At 39.4% G+C, this 13,654-nt stretch overlaps 1 protein-coding gene across 4 annotated transcripts in view; it reads right to left on the bottom strand.

Annotated features, from left to right (window-relative positions):
* The window catches only part of EPM2A (EPM2A glucan phosphatase, laforin), an 82,801-nt gene that overhangs the window by 14,258 nt on the left and 54,889 nt on the right, over positions 1 to 13,654 (bottom strand). For 3 of the 4 annotated variants that reach the window (XM_036906880.2, XM_036906881.2, XM_057489127.1), the window contains exon 3: positions 3,173 to 3,414. The exons of the other annotated variant lie outside the window; for it this stretch is intronic. In XM_036906880.2, the coding sequence (XP_036762775.2) occupies positions 3,173 to 3,414 (242 nt within the window). The remainder of the gene's footprint in view (positions 1 to 3,172; positions 3,415 to 13,654) is intronic. 4 annotated transcript variants of the gene reach the window in all.

The raw sequence follows: 13,654 nt of genomic DNA, 5'->3' as shown, positions 1-13,654 counted from the left end.
CAAGGGGAAGCTGAGGACTCTGGGTGGCACAGTAACTCCTGTGGGAGGCAAGGGCAGGCTGGGATCAACAGCCCTGTGCTGACTGTGATCAGCACACAATCTGAGTACTTCCGCCGTGACAAAAGAAAACTGAATTTAGTGAACAGATTTGATCTCTTCAGGTGGGTGCTGGATTTGGAAGCTCTTCCTTTCTCAGGTGAAAGCCACAAACCACAGTTTAAATGAAAGAAAAGAAAAACCTAGCAACTCCTCTGCATATGACAAAATGAACAAGAGGAAGGATGGATAACACAATTGATTGTAACAGGTCTGTGACAACCAGTGGTGCCAGTCAAGCCTAACAAACTGTCTTGCTCAGACTTTTTTTGACAGCATTATGCTGCAGCTCAAAACAGTTCCAGATGGATTTTTCTCTAGAGTTCTAAAAATATTCAGCTGAATTAATCTATATGTTCAATGTGCTAATATCATGAGCCACACAGATCAATCTATTGGTCAGAAATGGCCCTGCAACTCAGGAATGGCAGTTAACCCTTTGCTCCCCCAGGTTATGCTGAACTAAAGAAACCCTTTATTTGGGCTTAAAGTTTGGCTTTTTTCAAATGGGAGCTTTCATTTTGCTGTCATTCCTGTTACCAAACTGCATGGGTGTGGAAGACGCTACACTGTTATGACGGACCTGAAGACTCTGTGACCCCAGGGAGGTTTTAATACAACTACATTGGGTCTTTGGGGTGGAGTTTTCCCCTCAGGCTTCTATGTACCCCAAACTATCAGGCGGATTAACCTATTAGTCATCAGGGCCTCCAAGTAATCAGTGCAGGGGATGGATGGATGTGAGCCGTCGTTAGTGGTTCAGCCTTTCTATGCCCCAACTCATAGGATACTCCAGTGGGAAGACAGTGCTGCACAGTCAGAGTCAGAGAAGCAGAATGCTCCCTGGAAGCCACAGGGACACTATCCTACAATCTGCTCTGCTTGAAACCAGAGAAACAAGCTAGACAGTGTGAATATGACTTACATTCAACCAATGCTCTTCTGTTCAAATAGTTGTTGTTGTTTTATTCTTCCTTGAAAAAGAGCAGAGCTCCTTCGGCTAAATTGAGTTTCTCTGGATCAGCATTATTAAGCAGAGTAACCAAACTACCGCCTCCTTCAGGAGCAAATATTATACCTCATCCCCAGCGATATTTCAGTTCAGACACAAACCCACAGAGGGATTCGGCCCGGCCAGGAGGACCACTTGGGGCCATAAAGAGCCAAGATGGCTGAGGCCCTTGCTGCCTGTGATCCTGAGGTCTTCCGTCGCCACCCACATCTTATACTATTGCTGATGGAGAGACAAGCTACCTCCCTAGCAACTCATGACTTTGCCGAACTCCAGCTGAGCCTGAATATGTGGGCTTGAAAGTGCGGTGGGCTGTAGAATGTGCACAAAGAGCTCGTGGGAGCTGCAGGGAGAAGTTTCACGGTGTGGTGTCTGGAGCACCGTTCTGAGTCTGTGTTGAAATCCAGTCTGCGTCTCTCTCCGTTCCATGACCTTGGCCAGGTTTTTGTACCTAAAGCTCTTCCTTTAGAACTACAACACCAGCCCAGAGTCTAGTTGTGAGAAGTAAATGAGTTTATGCATGAAAACTGCTTAGATGAGTGTTTGATACATAATGTCCTTTGCGGGAAGAAGGGCTGATGGTAGCAACGTTCCTCAGTTGGCCTCACTGCCTTCCTTCTTTCCCCCAGAAAAAATACACCAACTCAGCCTGTGCCCTTCCCACAGCTCTCTGCTTCCCCCTGCTGACATTTGGTCGATACTACTAGTGTAATTTGGTTCTCTTGGCTCCAGGGATCTCCGTTACTTTTACACAAAAACCCTATTCTGCAATCAGGCTGCAATACAAATCATTCCGCTAAATTCCCATGTTCCTGTGCCTTGGCCTGTGCTGTTCCTCCCACGTGGCATGCCCTCCACCCTCCACAGTGACCTGGCAAAGCTGTGCCCACCTCACATGCCATGACACTCACGGAGCCTCCCTGGGCTTCTCCATGGAAAGTGCTCCTCCCACACCACACCCCCTGGAGCCCGAGACTCATGCCTCTCTGTACTGTGGTCAGTCCTGACCTTGTCTACTGCCATTAGGTCAAAACCATGCCTTATTAGTCTCTGTTCCCACAGCAGAATCCTTGTCACAATGCGATTCCCTCTTCACACAGACAACGCTGAGCAGTAAACGCAGCCTCCCTACTGCCACCATGCCCCAAGCTGCATGCTCCCTCACAGTGTCTCTCAATCTACTACTGCAGTAACCTCCTAACTGGCACTCCCACATCCACTATGGACTCACCTCCAATCCATTCTCCACAGTGCAAAGTACATTTTTGTAGGAAAAAAAATGGTTATTTTGGCATCTCCAGACTCACACCCTTTTAAGATCTTCTCACTTCTCTAGATAGAATCTAAAATCCTTATTGTGGCCAAACTCTACAAGCCCCTTTTCCCTTATTCTCAGACCTGCAGCCACAGTGACCTTCTTTCAGTTCCTACAACACTTTACATTCCACTGCAATGCAGGGTCTTCTTACCCTGTCCCTCTGCCTGGGAGCCTCTTTCCCACCTCAACCCTCCCCAACCTGCCCTTCAAATCTCAGCTCAGATATACCCAAGAGCACTGCTAACTCTTCTTCATATGTCTGTGCATTCACCCCTGCATGCTCTCAGTAATATGGGTGTATCTATCAAAAAAAAAAAAAACCTTGTCATAGGTTTAATTTCTACTTACAGTCATTTAGTTATTCCTTACCTTGCTATAGGACTATAAGCTCTGTAAGGACAAGAGCTGTGTCTGCTTTTCCTCACTGTTGTACTTCCAGCCACCAACATAATGCCATACACACACATTAGATACACAAAAAATATAGGTTTAATGAATAAACAAATTGAAAGAGCCATGTTAAGCAGAATCTTAGCCAAGGTGCAAAAGATGTATATTAAAGATATTAAGCCTATAATCCTATACTTATTCCATTTCTATCATTCTTATTTAGGCCATTCAATTATAGATAGAAAGATAGGTAGGTAGGTAAGTAGACAGGCAGGTAGACAGACAGACAGACAGACAGCAAGGGCTTCCCTGAAACACATTCACCAAGGAGCCAGGAAGATTCCTCTAATGCTTACCTTCAGTGCTCATATCTGGTGTTGGCATCCAGATGTAGACCAAGCCTTCTTCCTTATATAACTTAATCATAGTGTCTGGAGTCATGGCTTCTGGGTAGCGGTTACAGCCTGAGGAGTTCTGTACAATATCCCATTCAGTCTGGAAATTCATCACAGCTGTAATCCCCAATTCATGCTTCAGTTTGATGGTTACATGTTCCACTTGGCGAGGGCAGCTACCCAGCCAGATATTTGGTAGAATTCTAATGAGAATATATGGAAGCAACTTTTAGTATTGTTGTAAGATTGATTTAAGATCTGGGGAACTGCATAAAACGTGTAATTTTTAAATGCAATTAACCTTTAAATCTGGCACAGAAAAATCTGTATTAGCAGTATGAGAAACCAATATTATCATTGAGAGAAAAAATACTGGTGGTGGTGTTTTAGGGGAAACAATTCAGTTAACTTAATCCTAGAAAATAGGCATTAGCAAACCAAACCTAGAAATATATTAAAATAGGTCCGCCAAGCTGTATTTATTCTATGAATATAGATGTCATCCAAAATAAGGACACCAACAACAAATTTCAAATACAAACAAACTGAAGGCAAAACTCCTATGACTTTATCAAAATGTTCTAGAAAATATTTGCCAAAACTTAATCATTATTCCTGTTTAAAACTATATAAAAGACAAATACCAAATGATTTCACTCATCTGTGGAGTATAAGACAAAGGAAAAACTGAAGGAACAAAATAGCAGAATCACAGAACCCAAGAATGGACTAACAGTTACCAAAGGGAAAGAGACTGGGGAGAATGGGAGGATAGGGAGGGATAAGGGGGAGGAGAAGAAAGGGGGTATTATGATTACATGTATAATGTGGGGGATGGGGGAAAGGAGAGGGCTGTGCAACACAGAGAAGACAAGTAGTGATTCTACAACATTTTGCTATGCTGATGGACAGTGACTGTAATGGGGTTTGTTGGGGGGACTTGGTGTAGGGGAGAGCCTAGTAAACATAATATTCTTCATGGAATTGTAGATTAATGATAACAAAAAAAGGGGGGGATTACTCCCTGATAGGATAAAATTAACTGCAAATCAATGATTAATGCATGCTTTCCATGTCCTTAATTTTGATCTTTTAAAGGGTATCGGATGACCAGCTATGGAAGTACATTTTTCTGATAATATTCCTTTCTCTTAAAAAAAAAAAAAAAGCAGTTCCTGTGTGGTCTCCAATAGGTTCTTCCCAATGGTATAAAGGTCATATCGAAGTGTGGGCAAAGGGTTTGTTTGTGTTTATACAGAAGATCAAGGCCTAATTTGGCTACCCAGAAAACGAATTAAGATACAATATGAAGAAGAACTTCCAACATCAACATCCTCTGGAAGAGTCATTCCAGAAGATGATCATCAAAAAACTTCAACAAAGATTCTGGCACTGTTGCAGTTGTAGCTGCATTCATCCCGCCAGTTCCTGGACTTGCCATTGGAATGAAGAAGGAGATATCTAAGCTGGCCTGTGCATACAGTAAAACAACAAATTTGACTGGATGTATACTGTCAGAAGTCAACCAAGAATTAGGAGAAGTGCAAGTTGCAGTGCTCCAAAATCATGCGACTATAGACTATCTACTGTTAAAAGAACACATGGGATGTGAACAGTTCCCAGGAATGTGTTGTTTTAATTTGTCTGATTTTTCTCAAACTATTCAAATTCAGGTAGACAGTATCCATCATATCATTGATAAGTTTTCACAAATGCCTAGGGTACCTAACTGGTTTTCTTGGTTTCACTGGAGATGGCTGGTAATTGTAGGTCTGCTTTTGTTATGTATCTGTATTCCTATTCTGTTAATGTGTGTGTGCAATTTAATTAGTAGTTTGTTAAAACCTATACATGCTTATGTTACTCTACAAGAAGTTATGTCAAAGAAATAATCAATCTTCCCATGTTTTCTCCCGTCTGCTACTTCTATAGCTTTTCTTCTTCCTTCCTAATTACAGCCTTTTAGAATTCGTGCCTCATATCGAAAATTACCAAGTATCATAATTCTTCCAAGTGGTAAAGATACCTCAAGACAAATGCTGGGCATAGAAGCCACAGGGCATAAATCTGCAAAGAAGTAAAAAGCTAACCTTTTCAAACAATATTGCCTCTCTCTCACTTACCAACTTTACATTTCCCTGTAAGGCTCCAGAAGATGACTGGTTAGCCAGAGACGGGTAAGATTCCTCAAGGGAGGAACAACCTAAGACAGGCACAGGCACAGGGGGGCCATCAGGTGAGAAATTGGGGATCAACAGAGGTGAAGCTTAGAACCTCACCGCCTGTTTTGAGAGAAATCTTCTGCATCCGTGGATGTTTTTTTGCCCTTGTCTAGCTTGGATTAATACTTAGTCTACAGGCACAGACCTGATCATCTACATTTGCCCTCTTAGAGCACTAAATTATGTTTTCTACCTTTATCTTGCATCTACCTACCACTTCAGCATTTTATTTAAAAAAAAAATAAGGGAGAAATGTGGGATTCACATATAAATCAAATATAAAAATCAAACGAATAATCATATCTGACTTGATTTATAGTTTATGATGCGTGATCAAAACTGAAAGTTTCTGTGATATGACTGCCCTTGCACTGTTCACCATGTAAGAACTTATTCACTATGTAAGAACTTGTTCACCATGTAAGAACTTGTTCGTTATGCTTCAGAAGAATGGAGACTGTTGAGAATTAGGCTTGGGGTTGATTAATGATTGTGCATTGAGGCCCCTACATAGAATTTTATTATTGTTAACAACCATTTGATCAATAAATATGAGAGCTGCCCTCTCACAAAAAAAAAACTCTATATAAATTTTTCAGATAGTATGAGACCTTTCAAACACCAGAAACAAACAGCCTTCTTTTAAATCAAATGAGTCAAGATTCTGTCCCTTAGTAGCCCAACATTTTCTGTCCTATGTGCTGTATCTATAAGAAGAAGAAATATAATTATCTGTAAATAAATATAATCACTGTTTTTGCAAGTATGATTCTATATCTAAATATCCCTAAGGCTCGGCCCCATCCTCAGAGTTTCTGGGTCAGTAGGTCTGCACTCCAGTCCAAGAACTTGGATGTCTAACAAGTTCCCAGGTAGTAACTGGTGCTGCTAGTTCAGGGGCAAAACCTTGAGACCACTCCCTCAGAGATTCATCTACAAAAGCTAAGACAAGTATTAAAAACATTAAAAGCATTATGATTAAGACCTCTAAATGAAGGAAAATATACAAAAACCAGGCAGCTTTTCTCTGTATTAGCAATAACCAGTAGAAATGAAGTGGGGAGGGGGCAGAATCTCATCCAAAAGAAAAACAACCAAAATTATAAGATATCTAGGATTACAATTAACCCCAAAAAACCTGAAATTTTATTGGAGGACATTAAGGGTAAAAACACCAACAAATTAAGACATATTGTGGTATTGTGATTTATAATAATAAGTAAATATTTGGTCTTCATCCAGTTTCTGGCATCCTAAAACCCTTGGAATTCCCTAAGTGATGAGAGCCATTAAAAGTGTCTTGTTATGTTAATGAGGTGACTTTAGGATGGCACTTTAGGATAGGATCTGATTGCCTGGGACATTGGCCCTGTGATTAGAGGGTTGGAACTTTCTGCCCAACCCCCTGATCTCTGGGGAGGGAAGAGAGGCTAGAGATTAAATCAATCACCAATGGCCAGTGATTTAAGCAAGCGTGCCTGTGTAATGAAGCCTCCCTAACACCCAGAAGGCCAGGGTTCCAATAGCTTCTTGGTTGGTGAACAAGTGGAGGGAGGGTGACACTCTGGGAGAGGGCATGGAAGCTCCATGCCCTTTCTGCATACCTTGCCATATGCACCTCTGCCACTGTCCCTTTTATAATAAAATGGTAATCTAGTAAGTAAAATGTTTCCTGAGTTCTGTGAGCCACTCTAGCAAATTAATGAAGACCAAGGAAGGGAGGGTCATGGGAACCTTCGATCTGTAGCCAGTAGATCAAAAGAACAGATGACAACCTGGGCTTGTGACTGGGATCTGAAGTTGGGCGGTGGGAGCCGTCTTGTAGGACTAAACCCTTGACCTGTGGAATCTGATACTATCTCCAGGTAGACAGTATTGGAATTGAGTTGAACTGCTGGACTCCCAGTTGGTCCAGAGAATCCCTGGGTGTGTGTGGAAGCCTCCTCCTCCTCCACCAGGTTACAACTGAGTCCTAGAACCTAAAAGACATACCATGCTCTCCAATGGTAATATTTAAAAATCATAAAATGCAAATACCACAAAATGTATTTTCAAGTTAATATATAATTTAATGCATGTTATTCTAATCTGCAGCATATGGTATAAACTGTCTTGCACACTGATTTTTTTTACAAGTGTACGTTTTCTCCAGAGCTAACAGGTAAATACTCTATTTCAAACTGTAGTTGAATGATGTTACTCAGAACTTTACTAGGTTCATTATAGGACATTTAGAAGGTTACGAGATGAGGACAGTAGACACCCCTGATGATCACCAGTGTTCCCTGGTATCTCCTTTCAATCAGAAGATTAAGCTTCCTCTCTGCTCTACAGTTAGAAACAGCCATGTGACTTGCTTTTGTCACTCAAATGTGAGCTGAAGTAACATGTGTCCTTCCAGAGGCACATACTAAATACCTCAGGCATGATTCTCCACACTCTCTCTTTCTCTGCTGCAATGACCGTAAACACTTGTGGCTTCGGAGCTGCCAGGAAACTAAATAACCTAGAACATTAAGCTTCCTTAGGGAAGACAGCTGCCCTAAACAATGAATGGCTTGTGGTGTTAACCCAGTTTTGGCATTGTTTGTTACCACAGCATAACCTGACTTGTTCTGATACAATGCTTAAATAATTAACTGCTTGAAGTCTTTACTGTGTGGCAAAGAAACTGAGCAGAGGGACTACACTTTCATTTAGTTACCCTAAGGCAGTTGTTCTCAGTAGGGGACAATTTTGCTTCCAAGGGCTACCTGGCAATGATTATGGGGACATTTTTGATCTTCACTCTGAGTGGTGCTACTGGCATCCAGTAGACTGAGATCAGGGATGAAGCTAAGCATCCTGCAGTACACGGGACAGCTCCCCACAACAATGAATTATCAAGTCCAAAATGCCAATAATGCCAAAGTTAAGAAGCCTTGGTTTAGTGGAATACAAGTAGGACTGAACTCCTTATATTAGTAGGAAGAAAAGGAATGAAGAACAGGAGTCAGACCAATGTATCTACACAGATTTTGTGGCTCATCAGTTATGTTAGTGTAATAATATGATACTCCATGTCATATTTTAAAATATGTATGTATGTATATAAAGACAGACCTAGAGAATGAAGCAAAAACCTAATATTAGATAGTTGAACAGCACTATAACATTTTTAGTGCAGTACAATGGAAATGGCCCTAAACATGAGCCAGAGAAACTAGGTCAAAGGCCAATTCTAGCATGATATTTTTTAAAGTACTTGGTAATAACTGTCTGACATTAGGCCAACTTATTGAGCATCTCCAAGCCTTTGGTGTGCTCATCTTTAAAATGGGTCTAAAAATAATTCACAGGATTTTTGTAAGAAGTAAAATAAGTAAAAAAGGTATTTGAATAGGACTGACCCTAGTGGATGCAAGCAGATATTTTGTCTAATAATTTACTTATTTTAGTAATATATTCTGTATTTCAGACAATTTTTCATTGCTGTGTGTATCATTCACTTGAATGGTATATTGAATACTCACCCTATTTTTCTATATGATATCTAGCTTGTTGTTGTGGCTTTTTTTCCTTTTGGCTGCTGTTGTTGTCATTGTTGATGTTAACATAACAAGCCAAATGACTAATCCTCCAATGTGGGTATTACCTACCCTCAGTGGAAACATCTCACAAGAACTAGCATCATCTTTCTAAAGCTTGGATCCTACTTAACCTCTAGAAAAGGAAAACCAATGTTGTGTTGCTGCTTGGGTTCTCAGTCTAATGGATTATTAAGAATTTCATTGTGAATTATTGAGGATGATCATGGGGAAAGTAATGGCAAAAAAAATTTTTAAGGGTTATTTAGAAACCCAGGAAAGATGTAATAGTATTCTGGACAGAGGCACAGGATCTAATGGCCTTTTCACCTTATTCCTGACCCCAGAGAATTCTCAGATACTTTGCTGAGAGAAAGATCATTAGCAGGGAGACTTCTAGAGTGCCCAGGAGACGGGCTTGACCAGGACACCATTAGCTGCACATTCAGTCATTGCAGGAATGGAAATGTGACACCCCCCGGGTCAGTGCCCCTTTTCTTCTGGCTGTTAAGTGGGAGCAGGAACCAACCTCTATCTAGATGTTCCATCATTTCTTCCATTGCCCCTTAATGATTCCTCTTCCAGTTACCTGCTGGCTGCCTAGTGGGTGGTAAGGATCTGGATGCCATACCTATACTTTGGGGCTTAACTAAGGTATACTAAAGTACCTAAGCCATAAAAGAGGAATGTGGACACCTCAGGTGTATGACCAAGAAATACAACCCTTAGAACAAACAATAGATTTTTATTGGCAAAATCTTGGTGTGAACTGGTAAAATATTGAAGTCAATATTCATAACAGGAAAGATAAATTTCAAATGTTACCCAGAGTTCTCTTGAATACTGCACTATTTGACTGGGCAACATTTAGTATGTAGCTCCGAAATAAATGCCAACATAAAGTGGCTGCCATGCAGGATTTAAATAAAGACAAAAGAGTAGTCCATAGAGATATACAAAGTTTAAATCAGGATGTGTGAGCATACAAAATAAGAAATCCCAAACCAAGAGTCAGTATATAGATCACATTATGTTGCTAAAAAACATGTTAACTCAATCATCTCATTCAGCCTTGTCTTCATATATACTTAAACTAACCAGAACCTCAGGAAACTCAGAGTAAGCCACAGATAAGCCCAAAGTTGGTACCTTAACATATATATTGCCCACATCAAGATTGCAGGGGAAATAAGCCCTTGAAATACACACCCACAGATTCTCACACACACATAAGCACCAGTCTTTGAATCAGATAATTCCAAATTTTTGATAACATAATTAATTCTTTCTCTAGAAGTGCTACAAGTCTTAGGAAATGAAAATAAAATAAGTCCTGATTTTTTTAAGCAAGATATTCTGAACCTAGGAGATAGATAACTAAAGATAAATTCTGAAAACAAGCACTGTATTGAAGGATAGGGAATTAAAGTTATAAAGTAAATTGTACTGAACCATTATATGGGATGTAGACAATGGACTGAGCTTAATCAATGCATTCTGCTTAATCAGGCAGCTCAAGTGCCCTTTATGTGCACTGTATTCCAGTTTGTTGTCTCTAATAGTAGGTGATACATTTCTAGTTCATGATACTCTAGAGGTAATAAGATACATGGTGTACTTTCTAAACAGAAATTAAACTTCTGCTTATTTATTCAAAAGAGAATGATTTGACACCATTAAAAATATTTTACTCATCTTAGTTTTAATCTTCTTTTGGTGTCTGTGATACTTTAAACAATTTTACAAATCAGGATTTTTTTAAGGTGAAAAGGAACTTAATGAGAAATGGAATTTAGGGAATAAAAATCTCTGAAAAGTTAGTTTTAATGCAAAACATACCAAACTTCAAAGATATAATAATGAAATAAAAAACATACAATTTTTTAAAATTTACAATTATATTATAAATTGTGTAGTAAAACTCCCAGAGAATTATTTTATGAATAGCTCACTATCAATCATGAGTTATATTAGAGATTTCTTGGAAATCTCCATAGATTACTTGGAAAGGGCAAAGAAAAACCACTGATCCAAATGTGTACTGATATTCAGTCAACCCAGAACAGAAGTTCCCAAACCTGGCTTTGCATTCAAGTTACATGAGGTGCTTCTATAAAAAATTTGTTACCACTGTCTATTTTAGAGATATTCATAAAGTGGTTAAGGAGGGAGTCCTGTGCTTCCGTGGATTTTTTTTTAAAGAAATTAACCAAATTATATTTATTACCTACACAGTGAGATTCCAAAATCATGAGCCTGGCAGATCCCAATAAACATGTGGGAGAAGCTTAGTATATAAATCTCAATAACTTTTAATAGCAGCAAAAAATATGGAGATGAGAAGACATAGACTTGTTCAACTCTACACATGTACATGTAAAGTTAACTTCTTACCCTTCTCCAAAAGTAAGCTTCAAGACTGCAAGTGATTCCTAGACAGAGAATGAAGAATGGGAAGCTAACTGTTGTGACAGAGCAGTTACAAGTGTGTGTGTCCATGTATTTAATGCACAGTATCTTCTAAGAAGTAAAAACTAAATCTACTTCTGAGTTATGACAAATATTTAACATGGTTATATCCATTAAGAATGTCCTTTTGTCAAAACAAATTCATTAACTTGTGTTTTGCCTAGTGCCACTATGATTCAACAAGGGTGGATTTAAATAAAATCCATCCTAATAATATTATAACTTAGCTAAAGACCAGGGGAAAGAAATGGATGGCCAACATTCTGGAACCTTACTTTCTTGGACTGTAAATCAAAATCAATTTCATTCATTTGAGTGAATCTGGATTTGTGGTTCCAGGGAATCACATCACAACACTACACCATTTGCTTCGCCTGTCAGGCCCAGGCCAACAGCACAACGACTACTGAAGCGTGTGAATCAGAGCTTGCTTGCTGCGTTCTCGGCCGTCAGTCTAAGGAGGCCTCACTGACAGTGATGTGTACATCAGACAGAATGAGCATCCGAGCACTTCGCAAGAAGCCCATCACAGGGAGCTGACAGGAGGACGGGGCATGGAAAAAATCAGAAGATGCCAACTCATGAGACAGCTATATGAACTCCCTGCCACAGGCTCCGCTGCTGATGGACATGAGAAATAGCGGAATAACCTTTGCCGAAAGGTGAAAATTAGCATTAATTTTTGTTTATAGGAAGAAAAGAAAAGTTAAAAACCACAGGAATGATGGGATCAATATAAAAACATAAACTTTTATTTCTTATCACACCAACAGGTCACAACTATTGAGCTGCACAATGCCCTCTTCCAAGCCAAACACACACAACACCATTTCAAAGATGGAGAAGATAGATTTTCTTGAGGTTCTTTATAAAATCCAGCTAAGGATTTTGAGGCAAAAAGATTAGCATGTTTCCCAAGCTGGATAATTATGCTGCATTTACCTTATTTAATATTTTATGGACAATTCAATGTGAAATTAAAATGTGAACTGGCTTTTAAATAATGGGTAAAGAAAAAGAAGTCTATCAGTCCTGTAATTTAGATCTCATTAGTGAGAAAGCAAGAGAAACATTAAAATCAACCTCCAGTACTCCCCAAGCTCCATTAGCACACATAGCTCCTTTTGCTGAAAATTTGTCTTCTGGTGTCAAGTGTTAAGTTATTAATGCCAAACTTCTACCCAATAGGGTGCATGTAACAGACTCCACTTAAGGGTATATGACTCCTCACAGACAAACTCCAATTTAGAAAGTGATACTAATTAACTTCTTTATCAGAAAATAGTTTTATTATAGTTTGTTTATGGGTCATAAGACTATACAGTATATATAGAGATAGAGTACATGCTAATTTCTATAAGTGCAGTTAGTTCCTTAGAGGGTTTTTGGTGTTTTTTTTTTAATGTGCTATATAGTTTACAGCCACATGAAGCAAATAGTTTTAACATATGTCCCTTTTATTTACTATATATAAAATACCTTATACTTAAATTAACTATTAAGGTTTTTATGGGTTGAATTGTATTTCCCCAAAATTCCTATGTTGAAGTCCTAACCCCCAGCACCTCAGATGTGACTTTATTTGGAGATAAGGTCACTACAAAGGTAATCAAGTTAAGATAAAGCCATTATGGTAGACTCTAATCCAATATGACTGTGTCCTTATAAGAAAGGTAAATTTGGATGCAGACACATACAGGGAGAAGACAGTGTGAAGATAAAGGAAGAAGATGCCATCTACCGGGCAAGGAGAGAGGCCTAGACCAGATCCTTCCCACACAGTCCTCAGAATAATCCACCCTGCAACGCTGACCTCAGACTTTTAGCCTCCAGAAATATGAGACAATAATTTCCTATTGATGTAAGCCACCCAGTTTTTGACAGCAGCCCTAGGAAACTAATACGAGGTCTAAACATTCAGACTTAAAATACATAGATTCAGTCATTCAGACTCTTCAAATATCCATCTATTAGGTGTATTTAAAGCAAATCATTTTAACAGATATTTCTCACTTTTCATGTTTATGATTCTACAAATACAAGTAACATTTGGTTGTGGTGCCCCAATTATTTTCTTATACACAATACCACCCACCCTCGCCCCCTCACTCACGTCCTTCAATCCATCACCTCAGCTCCTCCAACATGGCAGAAGACACTATCAGGCCCCTGACTGGACTATGTGG

This window comes from Manis pentadactyla, chromosome 12 (genome assembly GCF_030020395.1).
Source record: "Manis pentadactyla isolate mManPen7 chromosome 12, mManPen7.hap1, whole genome shotgun sequence".
Taxonomy (NCBI): domain Eukaryota; kingdom Metazoa; phylum Chordata; class Mammalia; order Pholidota; family Manidae; genus Manis; species Manis pentadactyla.
Note: the sequence above shows the minus strand (reverse complement) of the source record. Positions and strands in the feature narration are given on the sequence as shown.